This window comes from Erinaceus europaeus, chromosome 10 (assembly GCF_950295315.1).
Source record: "Erinaceus europaeus chromosome 10, mEriEur2.1, whole genome shotgun sequence".
In the NCBI taxonomy this organism is placed as follows: domain Eukaryota; kingdom Metazoa; phylum Chordata; class Mammalia; order Eulipotyphla; family Erinaceidae; genus Erinaceus; species Erinaceus europaeus.
In genome coordinates this window covers 20,668,959-20,688,863 of record NC_080171.1, presented here as the reverse complement: position 1 = coordinate 20,688,863, position 19,905 = coordinate 20,668,959, and the positions used below count along the sequence as shown (strand labels likewise).

The 19,905-nt window shown below is 39.9% G+C and overlaps 1 protein-coding gene across 1 annotated transcript in view; it reads right to left on the bottom strand.

Moving 5' to 3' along the window:
• Nucleotides 1-19,905, bottom strand: part of GDA (guanine deaminase) — an 81,309-nt gene that overhangs the window by 15,707 nt on the left and 45,697 nt on the right. Inside the window, exons 8-10 of the mRNA XM_060198993.1 lie at nucleotides 18,653-18,760; nucleotides 11,836-11,933; nucleotides 7,870-7,937 (exon numbers count right to left, since the gene is read on the bottom strand). Of these exons, the coding sequence (XP_060054976.1) occupies nucleotides 7,870-7,937; nucleotides 11,836-11,933; nucleotides 18,653-18,760 (274 nt within the window). The remainder of the gene's footprint in view (nucleotides 1-7,869; nucleotides 7,938-11,835; nucleotides 11,934-18,652; nucleotides 18,761-19,905) is intronic.

Sequence of the window (19,905 nt, the reverse complement as noted above, 5' to 3'; positions counted from 1 at the left end):
GAGAGAGAGAGAGAGAGAGAGAGAGAGAGAGAGGGAGAGAGAATGTGATTTGCTTAAACATTTTTTCTCCTGCCAGTGCTTTGCTGCATGATTCCACTATTTCTGATGAACTCTTTTCTTCATCTTATTTTCCAGATAGTGGGAATGAGAGAGAGGAAGGAGAGACACCACAGCACCATTCTAAAAGCTTCTCCCTTATACGGTGCTCCCATGTGGTAGTTGGGGACTTGAATCCTTGAAACTTGAAGGAATCATGTTAAGTGAGATAAGTCAAAAGGAGAAGGATGAATGTGGAATAATATCACATATAAGTGGAACTTAAGAAACAAGACAAGAAAGAGGGGGGCCAGGTGGTGGCATACCTGGTTAAGTGTACAAGGGCCCATGTTAAATCCCCTGATCCTCACCTGCAGGCAAAAAGTTTCATGAGTGATGAAGCAGGGTTATAGGTATCTTTCTGTCTCTCCCCCCTCTGCCTACCCTTCCCGTCTTAATTTCTCTCTGTCTCTATCCAGTAGTAAATAAATAAAAGAAAAAAAAAGAGGAAACACAAAGTAAAACCTGGACTGAGTTTGGTGTTTTGCACCAAAGTAAAGTATTCTGAGAAAGGAAAGCAGAAACGAGGTTGAAAGAGGGACTTTGGGGTCCTGGTACATGATGATGGAAAAGGACCCAAGCTGAGGGTGAGATTGTTCTGCAGACACCTATCTTGGTGAGATGAGAAAATGTACCTGTGTGCCAACAACTGTACCATAAACCATTAACCCTCAATAAATTAAATATAAACATAATACCTTTTAAAATGTTTTAGTGCATTTACACACCGTAAGAAAGGCGTACAAGAGAGGCTATATATCTGGGCCTGATTCACATTTTCAAGGTGATCAGCACTGCCCACAGGAAGGAAAAACAATGGTGCTATACCAGGAGAAAAGGGAGACCACTAATTCACCAGCCACCTAGCATAGCCCTCAGCCTAGGACACATCACACTGCCTGTGGGGGAACTCGAATTTCATTTTGTTAAACACCGATTCAAGGGGAGCAAGCTCTTTTTTTTAAATTTTTATTTATAAAAAGGAAACATTGACAAAACCATAGGATAAGAGGGATACAGCTTCGCACAATTACCACCACCAGAACTTTGTATCCTATTGGGAAGCAAGCTCTTAACACATGTCAGTATTAGCATTGGCAGAAATTGAATTTGTGTTCATGGTAGCAATGCCAAATGATTTTCTTTTGAGGAAGTATTTGCAATGACACAGTTCTTAAAAATGAAAAATATATAAATCCCAACCATTAAAACCTAGCCAGAAAAAGAAAACAAAAAGAAAAGAAAAATAATCAATGATTTTTTTAAAAAAAAGAACCTCTAAAACACTGTAAGTAGACTTGTACTTTTGTAGTCCAATCTCTGAATTGTAAAAATAATGGTCAGCAGATTAATGTCTTTGAAACTTTTCTCATTTCATTAATTTTTTGTTAATACTTTATTTATTTTAATGAGAGAAAGCTACAGGGGGAGAGAAAAGGGAGGAGAGAGAGAGAGAGAGAGAGAGAGAGAATAAGAGAGAGAACCTTCAGAGCACTGCTTAGCTTTGACTGATGGTGGTGCTGGGAGTTGAATCTGGGACCACAGATCCTCAGGCATAAAAGTCTTTTTTGCAGAACCATATTATGCTGTCTTCACAGCCCAGCATTTATTTTCTTAAGACAACACTAAGATACCACCTCACTCCTGTAAGAATGGCATACATCAAAAAGGACAGCAGCAACAAATGCTGGAGAGGATGTGGGGACAGAGGAACCCTTTTACATTGCTGGTGGGAATGTAAATTGGTCCAGCCTCTGTGGAGAGCAGTCTGGAAAACTCTCAGAAGGCTAGACATGGACCTTCCATATGATCCAGTAATTCCTCTCCTGGGGTTATTCCCCAAGGACTCCATAACACCCAACCAAAAAGAGGTGTGTACTCCTATGTTCATAGCAGCACAATTCATAATAGCTAAAACCTGGAAGCAACCCAGATGCCCAACAACAGATGAGTGGCTGAGAAAGCTGTGGTATATATACACAATGGAATACTATGCAGCTATCAAGAACAATGAACTCACCTTCTCTGACCCATCTTGGACAGAGCTAGAAGGAATTATGTTAAGTGAGCTAAGTCAGAAAGATAAAGATGAATATGGGATGATCCCACTCATCAACAGAAGTTGAGTAAGAAGATCTGAAAGGGAAACTAAAAGCAGGACCTGACCAAATTGTAAGTAGGGCACCAAAGTAAAAACACTGTGGTGAGGGGTAGACATGCAGCTTCCTGACCAGTGTGGGGTGGAAGTGGGTGGGAGGGATGGGACACAGTGTTTTGGTGGTGGGAATGGTGTTTATGTACACTCCTAGCAAATGTAGTCATATAAATCACTAGTTAATTAATATGAGAGGGGGCAAATCAATTGTATGTCTCAAAGTTTTTCAAAACACAAACTGAATCTTTTTAATATATAGGCTGTGTATTTGATATGTGGGCTATCTCAAAAGCCTAGACCAAGTAGATTAGAAGCATCCAATAGCACAGCTATATACAAGATACTGGATACTGTACAGCAAACCCTAACAAAAGGACTTTTCAAAGTTAACCCAATTACCAAATAATGTGATGATAACATTAACTATCGATTGTCTTTTTGAACCCTAAGACAGCAGGAACCTTACATCTCCACTATAGAGCCCCTACTTCCCCCAGTCCTGGCACCCTTGGATAGGGCCCACTTTCCCGTATGCCTCTCCCAATCCATATCAAATAATATTGCATCCGCCGATCACAACCTAACCAACGCAACGATTGCCACCTCAACATGCTTCACCTCAGACTGTGTCCCGAGACTTCATGTGTGGAATGACAACCCTTCAGCTTCATTACTCGGGTGAGACCTTTCCTTTTATAGTACATTCTAATTTCATCTCAGGTGGTTCACTTTCTTTTTTTTCTTTTCTTTTCTTTTTTTTAAATGTTTTTATTTATTTTTTTATATTTATTTTTATTTATTTATTCCCTTTTGTTGCCCTTGTTGTTTTTTATTGGTGTAGTTATTATTGTTGTCATTGTTGTTGGATAGGACAGAGAGAAATGGAGAGGGGAGGGGGAAGACAGAGAGAGGGAGAGAAAGATAGACACCTGCAGACCTGTTTCACCGTTTGTGAAGCGACACCCCTGCAGGTGGGGAGCGAGGGCTGGTGGTTCACTTTCTAACAAAGTCCCAAAACCTAGATATACACCAGTTTCTGTGAGAGAGAGCTTATGTTCACATGTATCCATAAACTACTGCAAAATATATACCTGAAAGCAGAAGTACACTAGAGTTTGCAGTGAGTACCTCCCTAACACTTCCTCTCCACTATTCCAAGCTTTGGGTCCATGATTGCTCAACAATTTGTTTGGCTTCGTATGTTAACTCTCTTCAATCACCAGGTTCCAGATGCCATCAGGATGCTGGCCAGGCTTCCCTGGATTCAAGACCACACCAATGTGTTCTGGAGCTCAGCTTCCCCAGAGACACACCTTACTAGGGAAAGAGAGAGGCAGACTGGGAGTATGGACCGACCAGTCGACGCCCATGTTCAGCGGGGAAGCAATTACAGAAGCCAGACCTTCTACCTTCTGCAACCCTTAATGACCCTGGGTCCATGCTCCCAGAGGGATAGAGAATGGGAAAGCTATCAGGGGAGGGGGTGGGATATGGAGATAGGGTGGTGGGAATTGTGTGGAGTTGTACCCCTCCTACCCTATGGTTTTGTTAATCCTTTCTTAAATAAAAAAAATTAAAAAAAAGAAAAATAATCAAGGATTTTTTTTATTATTAATTCTTCATTTCTTTTTTTAATATTTATTTTATTTATTCCCTTTTGTTGCCCTTGTTGTTTTATTGTTGTTGTCGTTGTTGGATAGGACAGAGAGAAATGGAGAGAGGAGGGGAAGACAGAGAGGAGGAGAGAAAGATAGACACCTGCAGGCCTGCTTCACCGCCTGTGAAGCGACTCCCCTGCAGGTGGGGAGCCCGGGTTCGAACCGGAATCCTTATGCTGGTCCTTGTGCTTTGCGCCACCTGTGCTTAACCCGCTGCGCTACAGCCCGACTCCCTCAAGGATTTTTTTATAAAGAACCTCTAAAACACTGTAAGTAGACTTGTACTTTTGTAGTCCAATCTCTGAATTGTAAAAATAATGGTCAGCAGATTAATGTCTTTGAAACTTTTCTCATTTCATTAATTTTTTTGTTAATATTTTATGTATTTTAATGAGAGAAAGCTACAGGGGGAGAGAAAAGGGAGGAGAGAGAGTGAGAGAGAGAGAGAGAGAGAGGGAGGGAGAGAGAGAGAGAGAGAGAGAATAAGAGAGAGAACCTTCAGAGCACTACTTAGCTTTGACTGATGGTGGTGCTGGGAGTTGAATCTGGGACCACAGATCCTCAGGCATAAAAGTCTTTTTTGCAGAACCATATTATGCTGTCTTCACAGCCCAGCATTTATTTTCTTATCATTTTTTGCATCATTGTTTTATTACTTCAACAGATTGCTATCAGATATTGAAAATAAGTTTTTTAACATAGAATGGCAACCTGAATTAGTAACCTTTAAAAGTTGTGCACTTAAAAAAAAAGTTATGCACTTATATCCCAGAAGGTAGTGCAGTGGATAAAGCGTTCAACTCTCAGACATGAGGTCTAGAGCTCAATCTCATCATTGCATGTCAGAGTGGTTATTCTGGTTTCTTCTTTCTCTCTCTTCCTCTCTCATTAATATTTTTTTTTAAAAAGAAAGTCATAGGTGTTGGGTAGTGACACACTTGATTGAGCTAACACATTACCACATGTAAGAACAGGGTTCAAGCCCCAAGAACCCACTTGTGAAGGAGAAGCTTCACAAGGGGTAGAGCAAGGCTTCAGATGTCTCTCTGTTTTCCTATCTCTCCCCCTTCCTCCCAATTTCCCTCTACCTCTATGCAAAAAAAAATTTGAAGAATTAAAAATACAAAAAAGTCATAGGCATACTATTTATCAAATCTACAGAAAATCCTTTATAATTTAGGGATTGGTTAACTGAGATTTACTGAAGATAAATAATTTTCCCAGTACACTAGCAGAAAGCAAGAGAGTTAAAATTCAGATTATATGTACCTGGCTAAAAATGAAAGAAATAAAAATTCCACACAACACTACACCAAAATATTTTATCAGAGAACTGCTCAGCTCTGGCTTTTGGTGTTGTGGGGGATCAAACTTGGGACATTGGAGCCTCAGGCAAGAGAGTCTCTTTGTATAACCATTATGCTATCTACCACTGCCCTACCAAAATGATTTTCTGTAAAACACTGATCCAGACTTTAGTACAGAGGCTGTATGTAACTGATTAAGGGCTGAAGGGAAAAAGCCTCAGTTATGTTGGTGACTATTAAACCTTAAAATAAGATGCATTTGAGTAAAAGTAACATTAATTATAATGAACACAGTTACTATAAGGTGTCATTTATAAATTACAATTACTTTTCACACTGTAACTAAATATAATAATCTTAAGAACATGTGGCTTAAGTACTGTAAATAGAATCATTCCTATTTTACATAAGAATATATATTATATATATACTTTTTTTTTTTGCCTCCAGGGTTATTGCTGGGGCTCAGTGTCTGCACTATGAACCCACTGCTCCTGGAGGCCACTTTTCCCCCTTTTGTTGCCCTTGTTGTTGTAGTCTTGTTGTGATTATTATTGTTATTGTTGATGTCGTTCGTTGTTGGATAAGACAGAGAGAAATGGAGAGAGGAGGGGAGGCGGGGGGGGGAGAAAGATAGACACCTGCAGACCTGCTTCACCGCCTGTGAAGTGACTCCCCTGCAGGTGGGGAGCCGGGGGCTGGAACCGGAATCCTTATGCTGGTCCTTGAGCTTTGTGCCACGTGCACTTAACCTGATGCGCTACCGCCCAACCCCCATCTATATACTTTTTTAAGGATAAGAAGATAAAAGTGGTGAGAAAGAAAAAAATTAGTCCATTAAATTGAGCTAATTTTCTCTTACCCAAGAGTAAAATGTGTTGATAACTAAAAGAATTCTGAAATGGAAACACCTTATGATCCAGTAGTTTTCATTTAACATAACTATTCCCTCAGTAAATCTATTCAGTGAGATGAGCAGAATGATAATGAAGTCAAAGAAGAAGGAGGAGGAGGAGGAAGAGAAGGAGGAGGAGGAGGAGGAGGAGGAGGAGGAGAAGAAGAGGAAAAACATAACCAACATAACATTTAGAGAACTTTTTCTTCTTTCCAGACTTCTTGGATATCTTAAATTTAGGACTTAACATGGAAAGGCATCTATATTTCTGATCAGACTAGCTTCTTTATTAATCTCTATCTAGGTGCAAATCCACTTTCAAGTTGTTAACATTTTATCTCTTTATTATCTGAAAGGTTTTCAAGTAAGTATAACCAGTAAGTCACATTTGCAACAATGTAAAGTGGCCTGGATATTTTTTCTTTGACAAACACCCCTGAATGTATATTTTCCCACTATCAGCATACTTTTCTTTCTTTTTTGCCTCTAGGGTATGAACCCACTGCTCATACAGCCATTTTTAAAAATTTTAATCTTATTTTATTTTTTGAATAGAACAGAGAGAAATTGAGAGGGGAAGGGAGAGATAGAGAGGGAGAGAAACAGAGAGCTACCTGCAGATCTGCTTCACCGCTTAGGAAGTAGGAAGTGACTCCCCCTGTGGGTGGGGAACCAGGGACTTGAACAGGGATCCTTGCTCTGGTCCTTGCTCCTCGTAATATGTGCACTTAACCCTGTGCACCACTGCCTGGTCCCCTCAGCATTCATTCGTTTCAGTTGTTTCATCTTTCACTGAACTATGGATAGTTGAAAAGCATGTTCGTCAGTCTGGAGAACTCTCCGAAGGCTAGAAATGGACCTACCCTATGACCCTGCAATTCCTCTCCTGGGGATATATCCTAAGGAACCCAACACATCCATCCAAAAAGATCTGTGTACACATATGTTCTTGGCAGCACAATTTGTAATAGCCAAAACCTGGAAGCAACCCAGGTGTCCAACAACAGATGAGTGGCTGAGCAAGTTGTGGTATATATACACAATGGAATACTACTCAGCTGTAAAAAATGGTGACTTCACCGTTTTCAGCTGATCTTGGATGGACCTTGAAAAATTCATGTTATGTGAAATAAGTCAGAAACAGAAGGATGAATATGGGATGATCTCACTCTCAGGCAGAAGTTGAAAAACAAGATCAGAAACAGAAACACAAGTAGAACCTGAAATGTAATTGGCATATCGCACCAAAGTAAAAGACTCTGGGGTGAGTGGGTGGGTGAGGAGAATACAGGTCCATGAAGGATGATAAATGACGTAGTGGGGGTTGTATTGTTAAATGGGAAACTGGGGAATGTTATGCATGAACAAACTATTGTATTTACTGTTGAATGTGAAATATTAATTCCCCAATAAAGGAATAAATTAAAAACAAACAAAAGAAAAGCATGTTCGTAAAATTCATACTTATGCATATAAATATTCATATACTTCTGTACACAATATTACCCCCTCAGAATTATATATATATATCTCCATGTCAGGGTCTTCAGTGAGATATTTTGATTTAGATTAAGACTAAATTAAAGGGTGTATAAGAAGGAAGTATGAAGCCCATAATTATTAGGACTCCTCAACAAATTAATGCAATGCAAAAACTGGCAACAAGTATTACGGGTTTAAGTTCCAAAAGAAAGAAAGAAAGAAAACCATGCACTCGATCAGCCACTTTGCCGTAGTTCCCAGTGGTCAGCTACTCACCTGTACCCAGTCCGACCTTCACTTCCTGTTTCAGAACTTCTTGCACATTGAGAAAGCCACTGGCCAGCCTGTGGAAAGAGCAGATAGAACAAGGAGACCCATATAATTCCTACAAGCAAATTTTTCTGATAGCAATCATAATGCTAATATCACTAGACAGAGTGTTTCTCATTATCTTTGTTCTTAAAGTAACACAAACACATTAGTCAAGCCACACTACAAGTGTCCTGGAATAAATTTTTTTTTTTAAAAAAGGTTCATAATGAAGACTGAGTCCTTGAAACAAAATTAATCTCAGGAAAGTACAAAGTACTAAGAACCCAAAAAGAAAGCAGAAAGTCATTTGTAAGAAAAAAAAATCAAAGAAACCGCATCTTGCTATGAGTCACACTATCTTTTTAGTGTTTGTATTATTATTATTATTTTTTAACCAAACTAGCATTGTATGTTAAATAGAAATTACAAGTCGCTGCCTTTTCTTTTATTTATTTTTTTTATATTTTATTTATTTATTTATTAATGAGAAACATAGGAGGAGAGAGAAAGAGCCAGACATCACTCTGGTACATGTGCTGCCGGGGACTGAACTCAGGACCTCATGCTTGAGAGTCCGATGCTTTATCCACTACTCCACCTCCTGGACCACAGGTCGCTGTCTTTTCTTCCTGCCTAAAACAATGTGCTACCTTGAATGGGTAGTGACTTGCAAAATAAAACAAATAGCTGGGAAGAGGGGTGAAAACTGTTGAGTAAGGAGTTGACAGTGTGGATACTGACTCTGGGGACAGCAACAGGTGGAGAGGTGAATCTTGGGCTGAATTCCAGACCTTGTGTCCCTGAGTTTAATAAATGTGCTATATCCTTAGAAAGAATTCAAAAACTAAAGTGATCCTTAGAAACCTGAAGATACAGACAGAGGTCACATGTTCTGTTTGCAAAGGCATTTAACCAAAATTTTCAAAGGCCCAATACACATGCAAACAAACAACAACAACAACAAAAAGACTCTCAAGACTGTTGAAGAGGAGCAGTGAGAGGCAGAAACTTATCACTAGCAAAACCCAAACCTCCATTTGCAAGTCTGGATCATGCCCTCCATCTGAATGTTGCATAACTAACCCAAGAGGTGTTAGATTCTTCTGGTTACTAGGTCATAATTATGGTCAGTAAACTATATGTAGAGATGAGGTTCTCTGTCCTACATTGCTATATTATGTCTAAAAACCGGAAGCCTCTGGAACTTCTCAAAAACACTCCAAAAATATGTCACTGTACCTCCTGTGCCTTTTTCACACACATTTTTTTTTTAATTTACACTTCCAACTGCACACAATTCTCTTTGCTCAAGGTTCTTTTTTTTTCTCTTTGCTTCTAGAACTTATTGCTCTTTCCTAGTAGGAGAATAGTCAGGAGTTCCAGGGAATTAAAGACCCTTTACACACACCAACCCTCCACTAATAACTGATGGCCAACCGGACTTCCCTGGGCAGACAACCTACCATTGTGTCCTGGAGCCCTGCTTCCCCAGAGTCCCACCCTACTAGGGAAAGAAAGAGGCAGGCTGGGAGTATGGATTGACCTGCCAATGCCCATGTTCAGCAGGGAAGCAATTACAGAAACCAGACCTTCCACCTTCTGCATCCCACAACGACCTTGAGTCCATGCTCCCAGAGGGTTAAAGAATAGGAAAGCTATCAGGGGGAGGGGATGGGATACAGAGTTCTGGTGGTGGGAACTGTGTGGAGTTGGATCCCTCTTATCCTATGGTTTTGTGAGTGTTTCCTTTTTATAAAAATTAAAATGAAACAAAAAAAAATGATGGTTAACCACCCCTGAGAGCAAATTCTAGGTCCTCTTTTTTTTTTTTTTTAAATCAGTTTCTTGAGTTTTCCTGAAGGATTAAACTCCAGGAGCTCACAGCAATAATTTATTTGATGAAGCATTCATTACTAATTTTTTTCTTTTCTTTTTTAGTTTTTATTTATAAAAATGAAACACTGAAAAAACCATAGGATAAGAGGGGTACAACTCCACATAGTTCCCACCACCAGAACTCCATCCATATCCCATCCCCTCCCCTGATAGCTTCCCTATTCTTTATCCTCCTGGGAGTATGGACCCAGGGTCATTATGGAGTGCAGATCATTACTAATTTCTTTCCCTTCTCTGCCTTGTTCCTCTAAAAGTTTCCTGTGATCACCTACCAAATAAAACTACTTGTATACAAATTCTCATCTCACAGTTTTACTTCGGCAAGAATTCAATAGAATACAAAGTAAGTCTCAAAAAAAAACCCCTAAAATTTAGAAGAAGCTAGTTATACTTGTTGAAAGAACTTGTGAATGATTTATTTTATGATTTTAGTTTTTATACTATTTAATTACTTGTTTTAGATAGATACAGAGAGAAATGGAGAAGGAAGAGAGAGGCAGAGTAGGAGAGACATAGGCGGAGAGACACCTGCTGCCCTGTTTCACGACTTGTGAAGCTTCCCCTTGCAGGTAGGGGTCAGGGGCTTGAATCTCAGTCTTTTTTTAAAATGTAATTTTTAAATTTTTAATTGGATAGAGACAGGGAGAAATTGAGAGGGGAGAGAGAGAAAGGGAGAGAGACAGAGAGATACCTGCAGCTCTGCTTCATCACTTGTGAAGTTTTCATCCTGCAGGTGGGGACCAGGGGTTTGAACCTGCATCCTTGTGCACTGCAATATGTGCACATATCCAGGTGTGCCTCCATCTGGCTCCTGAACCTCAGTCTTTACACACTGTAATGCGTTTGCTTTACTGGGTGTGCTGCCACCCCACCCCCCAAATGATCCCTTCTAACTAGCCTATTTAAATTTTTACCAGAGGACTCACTTCTCAACTATGGCTTATGGTGGTACAGGGCATTGAACCTGGGACTTTGGAGACTTAGGCATGCAAGTCTTTTTACATAAACATTATTCTCTCTACCCCTGACCCTCACCAGCAGTTATGAGAAAGAACTCTGTTTTTTTTTTTGGGGGGGGTCAAATAGAAATGAGAGTTCTCTCCGTAGTCCTGGAACATGGATTCCTACCCTTACATGCACAGATCAGCACCAGAGGGCATGCACTACCTGAACCTATATGCAGTATTAAAAAATATTATTGCTTGCTGCCACGATTACTGCTGCGACTTGTGCCTCACAGACTCCACTGTTCCCAGTGGTTATTTTCTCCTTTATTTTTGAGAGAGGATAAGAGAACTAGAGAGGGAGAGTAAGGCAGAGAGAAGGAGAGACTATTCCAGCACTGCTTCAGGAAATAATTCCTGCAAGTGAGGACAGGGACCTGAACCCAGGCCCTTGCACATGGTAACAGGTGAGCCCACAGATGCAACATTATGTATCTATGGACTTTTCCCCAGAAAATACTAGTCATAGTTGCCATCTGATTCACTTAGGCACCTACAACCTCCCAAAAGGGGAAGAACCAGGTTTTGCTTCCTGTGGAAGTGTAATAGGAGAAGACTCTCCTGTGTCAACAGCATCCTGCCGGGTCCAGCAGATGACACAGACCATGGAATATGTATGCAACACCCATTTCTGATATCTCAGACAACACAGATAAATGGGAAGTGAGAACACCTGACTGGCATTATGTACTTTCAGAGTTTCATTGTATATTTTAACTACAACTGGTGTTGAGCTCTTTCTGTCATATTTCCTATTGTCCCATTATGGGGCAGACTCAGAATTGTTAAGAGACATGATGCTCTTTAAATATATTCTCCTCAAAAAGAATCCTTTTTCAGTGTTCTCATTCTCTTCTACAGAGCATCATGATGATCTAGCTCCTGTCTCAGCCAAACACAGGTACAGAAGAGAGATACTGCAAGAGAGATACTGAGGACAGAGTAGGGGCAGTAACTGAGAAAACAAAGGTTATCTAGATGGTCATTTGCAGCCCAAATGTTCATAGCTGACCAATCATCGCCTACTCACGATAAGTTGGAATTGGGGCAGTGAGCGATGGATGCTCCTTGTTCTCTGAAAACGTCCAGTTCTTCCGCAGAAAGGTAGCAGCCATGAGCCATCACTGTCTGGAGAGAACAGTGTTCTGAGTGGAGTTTACCACTTAAAAAGGTTTAAGTTAGTCCTCCCTCCCAGAAGGTATGTTTTAATAAATTCTTTTCTTTTTCCCTCCAGGGTTATTGCTGGGCTCGGTGCCTGCACCATGAATCCACCACTCCTGGAGGCCATTTTTTCCCCCTTTTTGTTGCCCTTGTTATTGTAGCCTCATTGTGGTTATTATTATTGCTATTGTTGATGTTCGTTGTTGGATAGGACAGAGAGAAATGGAGAGAGGAGGGGAAGACAGAGAGGGGGAGAGAAAGACAGACACCTACAGACCTGCTTCACCGCCTGTGAAGCGACTCCCCTGCAGGTGGGGAGCCGGGGGCTTGAACCTGGATCTTTACGCTGGTCCCTGTGCTTTGTGCCACATGCGCTTAACCCACTGTGCCACCGCCCGACCCCCAATAAATTCTTTTAATGATTAATTTACTTAATGAGAGAGAGAGAGAGAGAGAGAGAGAGAGAGAGAGAGGACAAAGCATTACTCTGACATATGCAAAGTCAGGGATCAAATTCAAGAGACTTCATGCTTGCCAAGCCAGCATTTTACCAGCCATATTCCCACTTGGGCCACTCCCAAGAAGCTATTATAGAGATAGAATCTGTAACTTGACTGCTACCATATTTCAAGATTATCTATGTGAATAAATCACTGTGTGGGGACCAGGCTGTAACATAAGGGATAAAGCCCCAGGGGTCCCCACTTATGAGGGGAAGCTTCATGAGCAGCAAAGCAGTGCTACAGGTGTCTATCTCTCTCCTTCTGACCCCCCTCCCTATTTATCTCTGTATTTACCATCATTTTAAAAAATACAAAGGGAGAAAGTTCCCCACCAGAAACTGGACTTGTCATGCAGGAACCCAGCCTCAGTAATAACCCTGATGGAAAAAAAAAATCACTATACAGAAGTTTACACCTCAAAAAAGATCTGTAAAAACACTGTATTACAAGTCTCTGCATAGGGCCATCAAAATAGTTCTGTTTTGTTATATGCATGACCCAGGTTCAAGCGTGGCCCCCAATGCATTGGAGGAAGCTTCTGTGCTGCCTCTCCCTCTCCCTGTCTCCTCCCCTTCCCTCCATCCCTGCCTCCCTCCCACCCTTCCTCTTTTGCTTCTCTGTCTTGATCTAAAAAAATGATCTCAATGTATTTTCAGATACTTTTTTTCCCCTTTTCAATCTATAAAATAATGATGCTTGGTCCTGGTGATCTAGAACACAGGGTATCTACATAACTCTAATCTCCACTTTAGAAAAGAATCAAGTTATTATCCTTTCGAAGCCTGCATAGTGAGCAAAGGGTAGGACAGTCATTGTTCCTATGCAGTCTGGGGGGTGACACAGTGGCAAGAATTGAGGACTCTCCAGCATGAGGTCCCAGGTTCAATCCTCAGCATCACATATACCTGAGTTATGCTCTGTTCTATCTCCCCTCTTTCTTTAATGAAAACAGATAGTTGAAAAATTGCTCCCATTCTAACCATAACTGTCTAAAAGATTTCTTTTCTCAATAGATTAAAAACTGTAGAAATGTTATTCCATAGAAATGTTGTTTACTTCTGCTCCTAGTTAAATAAAGTCCCCAGTGGTCCTGATACCACTTAGCCAAATAAACATGAACTCATCACATGTTATATTTTCATGAAAATTCAGAAGGTTAAAAACTGATCCAAGGAGGTAGACAGTACACACATAGGAGATTTCTTTCTTTCCCTGTTTCTTACTTCTTCCTTCCTTTTTTCTTTCTTTCTTTCTTTCTTTCTTTCTTTCTTTCTTTCTCTCTTTCTTTCTTTCTTCCTTTCTTTTTTCTTTCTCTTTCTCCTTCTCCTCCTCCTCTTCATCCTCTTCTTCTTCATATTTTGTCCTGATTTATTTTTATTTTATTTTATTTTTTGCCTCTAGGGCTATCACTGGGGTTCAGTTCCTGCACTGCCAACCAATCCACTGCTCCTGGCAACAATCCTTTTCCACTGTTGCTGCTGTTATTGTTGGATAGGGCAGAGAGAAATGGAGAGAGGAGGGGAAGACAGAGAGGGGGAGAGAAAGATAGACATCTGCAGACCTGCTTCACTGCTTGAGAAGTGACCCCTCAGCAGGTGAGAAGCCAGGGGCTCGAACTGGGATCCTTGAGTGGGTCCTTGTGTTTCTCACTATGTGGGCTTAACCTTGTGCACTACCACCTGGTCTCTCTTTCCTTTTTAAATTTTTTATTTGTTTTCTTATTGGATAGAGACAGAAAGAAATTGAGAGGGGAAGGGAGGGGAAGGGAGATAGAAATAGACATCTGTAACCTTACTTCACCACTGCACATGGAGTCTAGGGTCTTGAACCAAGGTCCTTGCACACTATAATTTATGCGTTTAACCAGGTGTGCCACCACCTGACCACTAAGAGATTTTCTTTCTTTATATTTAGTCTTAGTAATATATACTTCTTAAATTTTTAAAAATTCATTTTCATTGGTAATTTAGTAATAGTTTACAAAGCCATAAGATTACAGGGACAGCTCCACACCACACCACCAACACAGTTCTGTGCCCTCCTCGGCCTCCCTCCTCTCAAGGATAACTTCCATAGCATTCACAAAGTCTCAGCAAGAGTTTGCCCGGCTACCTTTTTTTTTTTTTTTAAGTTCATGTGTTTTAGTTCTTTATATTGCACATGTGAGCAAAAACATCCAGTAGTTAGAGTTCCTGAATACAAAAGACTGAAGGATAAAACTCCCTGATTTTACCTTCTCCCTATCCCACCACATTTCATCTTGGCAATATTTATAGGTATTCCTGAAGAAGACTTCACCCTCATGATAATCTGTCATCACAAAGACACTGAAAATAATAACAGAGTCAGGGGGAAGGTTCAGGTTCTAGCACGTTGGCAGAGGACCTAGTGGGGGTTGTATGCTATGCATGTACAAACTAGACATGATGGAGGAGTAAAAACCTTCTCAGGCAGGCAACAGTTGAAGGAATCCACTATCACCAAACCTGCTCCGCAAGAAGATCTAAAAGGCCTCCTATAGAATATAACAACACTGGAGTTGGGCAGTGGTGCAGCGGTTTAAGCGCACGTGGAGCAAAGTGCAAGGACCAGCGTAAGAATCTTGGTTCAAGCCCCCGACTCCTCACCTACAGGGGAGTTGCTTCACAAGTGGTGAAGCAGGTCTACAGGTGTCTGTCTTTCTCTCCCTCCTCTCTCCATTTCTCTCTGTCCAATCCAACAATAATGACATCAGTAACCACAACAATGTTAAACAACAAGGGCAACAAAAGGGAAAATAAAATAAATAAATAAATAAAATTAAAAAATATATATAACAACATCACCAAAGACAGAACACTGAAAAAAGTGTAGAGTAATGGCAGTGAAATATCTTAAATACATAATTAATCCACTATTAAGTGAATAAAGGAGAGTCACTTCAACAAATGGTATTGGAAAAATTGGGTTGAAACATGCAGATGAAACTAAACCACTACATTTCACCACACAAAAGTAAACTCCAAATGGATCATGGACTTGGATGTTAGACCACAAAGTATCAAAAGGCTACATCCCATCTAAACTTTGTAGGCATCTTCAATGACACAGTCCAATTGCAAGGGATACAAAATAAAAAATAAATCCATGGGACCACATCAAACTGAAAAGCTTCTGCACAGCAGAAGAAACTACTACCCAAACAGAGTCTCCTCACAGAATGGAAAATCTTTACATGTCATACATCATACAAAAGACTAGTAACTAAAATATACAAAGAACTCACCAAACACCACACACACAAACAGACACACACACACACACACACACACACACACACACACACACACACACACACGATCCCATCCCAAAATGGGGAGAGGATATGAACAGAATATTCACCAAAGAAGAAATTCAAAAGACCAACAGACATGAAATACAAGCAAAGTCCCAGAGGTTCCAGGACTGGGAGAAGTACAGATTTAAAGAGAATGGGAAAGGTTCCTTGTAATCTTGGGATTTTAAAAAGGTGATAGATTATTATTATAACCAAGTTAGTTGGGGGCTTGTTTTTCTTTGAAAATCCCATGGTTAGTATTTACTTTCCTATACCTGACCTCACTGCTTTGCATTTCTTGATGCCTCTTCTATTTATCCCTTACCCCGTTATACTGCCTCTGCTGACCTCAACTAAATCAATACATCCAGTGCCACCATACTATATTATGCCACCACTGCCATTTTGCTTTGTATTGTATCCAGAGATAATGCCAAACTGTCAACCTTCCAACTCCAATAATCTGGTAAGGCCTTTCCTAACATTTGGAACTACCTAGTTCCACATCAGGTGTGGCTTTCTTTAGCAAAGTTATAGATCCTGATACAGGCTGGGGCTTAGGGAACTGGGTACATGTATAAATGTATTCATAAGTTAGGGACAACCATATACCTTAAGGTAAAAGTACTTAGTAGTCCTCTGTGATTCTACTTAGAACTATTTAGCTCAGCAATCTAGTAGAAAAGCCTAAAGAAGGCACCATAAATTTTCTAATTAAATATTTATTACTTAGTCTAAGACATCCGCCTCTTCTATCCCCTACTTCACTTCCCTCAAACACTTTATCTACTCAACTAACTACACAAAAGAAAGTTATATATGTATTTCTCAGTCTCTTTTGACAGCAACAGCATTATTATCACCACCTGATAAGCATTAGAATAAACACTGTATACAGTTGGCCAAGAGATATACTGATGAAAATTATTTATCAACTAAAGTACAATTTTGTCTTTATGACAAACTTTACTAGAATCACCAAATAAATGCAATAAAACTGAAGGTTAGCTTAGACCCCATGAAAATTCTATGTGTATTTCCTCTAGAATATGAGGCCAGACCCCATAACCCTAACACCACTTTGGAAACAACAAATGATGCTCAACACTTTAACAGCTGGATGTAAACTTAATGCTTGTCAGGTAAAGAAGGGACTACAAAAGCTGGAAAAGGGCAAGAGTCTGGCTCATTTAACAATGGCTTTCTTGGTCACTGCCAAGCCTCCCCATCACCTGAAGCCCTAGTCAGGGAATGCTTGGATTCCCCCATCAATGGTCCTAGACCTCTGATAGATGCTGCTCTCCATCATTATTGGTCACTTTCATCAGGAATGTCATTATAATAAGCCCTCTTGTGGGCTTCTTTAGGACACTACACTCACTATGAACTACCAATGGTAAGGACTGCCCCGCTCTGCAAAGGGAGGCTGGGTCGTCCTTCTCTTCCACTCAAGGAAAACTGGTCTAGAGATGAGTGCAGCCTAGACTTTTCCCAGCTGTGACCATGGACTGCAAATACAGACTGACAGGGACTGAGAAATCATACAGGCTTCTATGCTAAATATGAATAGGTATGGGCCCTGAGTCAGGCTGACAATGGTAAATGGTTAACTGTATTTATGTCATTTCAAGTTTGGGAGCTACTCTCAGTACTGATTCAGCTTTCTAGTCCTGTTCTCAACTCTGACATCATCTTCCCAGACAACATTTTTAGTCGACCTGCACGTTATTTATCAAGCTCCAGCAAAAATGACCACAGTCATGAGCCCCCAGGAACATACCTAAGATAGACTCCCTAGCTTCTTTTTTTTTCAAGATTTTATTTATTTATGAGAAAGATAGGAGGAGAGAGAAAGAACCAGACATAACTCTGGCACATGTGCTGCCAGGGATCGAACTCATGCTTGAGAGTCCAAAGCTTTATCACTGTGCCACCTCCTGGACCATGACTTCCTAGCTTCTATCCACCATAAAATTTCTGTTTTGATCAATTCTGTATCTGTTTTATAGTTCCTATCCATGAAATATTTTGTCCTGTTTTTAGGCACCAAGTTGTGGACACTACTATGACTTCATCCTGCACTGCCTGGGCAGACGGCCTCACCAGTATGTCCTGGAACCTCATCCAGAGAGCCACACCAATAAGGAAAGATAGAAACAGGCTGGGTGTATGGATCAATGTACTAATGCCCATGTTCAGCAGAGAATCAATTACAGAAGTCAGATCTTCCATGTTCAGCACCCCATAAAGAATTTTGGTCCATACTCTCAGAGGAGTAACTGTTAGTGGAAGATGACCAGAGGTCTCTGAACTCCAATTCCATTGGGACCCAAGAAAGAAGAAGGAAAAAAGAAAGAAATAAAGTAAAATGAAAGTAAAAAAGAAAATAATAAAGAAAAATAGTCTATCTGGGAAAGGTGATAAATTAGGCAACTACTGTCTTGATATTAATAAAAGTAGACTTATCTACAAATTAAAAGTAATAATAATAAACTCTGATTTTATATTTTTTTAAACTCTAAACAATCCCCATTGAAGTCACTTTTTAACTTTCACATGTAATTAAGATCCCTACAATTCTTAGAAATGCATCTGCTAACTTGAAGGAATGAACATATTCTAAGATTCTAATAGATTTTGACAAACTATTTTTAAAGGAAATGATATTCCCACCTATAATGAAACCTTTAATTGTATTTACTGGGATGATATTTCAGGCCCATTTTTAATTGGAAACACATACACAGTGAGCTTTACTCCAGTTTGGGAATGCACATGTCATAGAAGTCTGAAGAATACTACTGATATTTTCAAATTTAGATAACTCTGCCCTACTTTAAGTAAGTTATATTGCAATAGAAACTTACCTTATTTGTCAGAAGGTTGTTTTTATTATAAACATCTGTGTAATTTTTATAACTGGGATATAAGTTTTTCACAGCCTCAACTTCATCTCGATTTTCACTTATATGACTCTACAAAAAAATTCAATTTTGTAATGTAAAATACAATTAGGAATTATATTTCCCAATTCTTGGTTTCTACTTGCCAATGAAAAGGATCATATAGAAAGACAACAACTGCATATGTTTTACTGAAAACAATTATACATATATCATATATATTATATATACATAACAAGCAAGCCATGAATATACAATATTTCTCCAATAAATTATTTTCAAATTCTAAGTTATCATACCAACAAATAAATAATAAAAGTGCTCAAATACTAACTGTTTTTGGGATTTTAAATTGATTCAACCGCTATGGGGAACAGTATATATGGCTGTTCCTCAGAAAAGTTAAAAATAGAACTATTATATGATCTAGCAATCTCATTTCTAGGGTTTTTACCTAAAGGGAATTAAGATGCTAACTAGAAAAGATTTGTGGGAGTTGGTCAGTGGTGCACTGGTTAAGTGTACGACCTACCACACAAAAGGACCTAAGTTCAAGCTCCTAACCCCTACCTGCAGGAGGGAATCCTCACAAGCAGTGAAATAGTGTTGCATATGTCTCTTTCTCTTTCCTCTCTCTATCACTAAAATACTCAGACTTAACTGTATGTGACACGTAAAAAAATTAAATATCACAGAAAAGAAAACAAAAGGGAAAGATGAGACTAGTTAAAAGGAAACCGAGAAGATCAATCTTGTTAACAACCAAACATTCAGCACCCTACACAATGGCTTGTCTTTCTCCTCAGTTGGCCTTTCTCCTAAGATGACCAGCACCCCAGAGGGAAATGATGCTTAGATTGGGGTGTGTGTGCACATAGTTTCAATTTTAACCCAGTTGGAAGCTTTAAAAAGTGTTTTATTTCTAAGTTGCAACATTTTTTAATCGTTGTAATTATTATTGCTGTTGTTGTTATTGATGTCATTGTTGTTGGACAGGAGAGAGAGAAATGGAGAGAGGAGGGGAAGACAGAGAGAAGGAGAGAAAGACAGATACCTGTAGACCTGCCTCACCGCCTGTGAAGCAACTCCCTTGCAGGTGGGGAGCTGGGGGCTCGAACCGGGATCCTTATACCAGTCCTTGTGCTTTGCACCACCTGCACTTAACCCACTGCGCTACCACCCGACTCCCAAATTGCAACAATTTAATGACAAAGTAA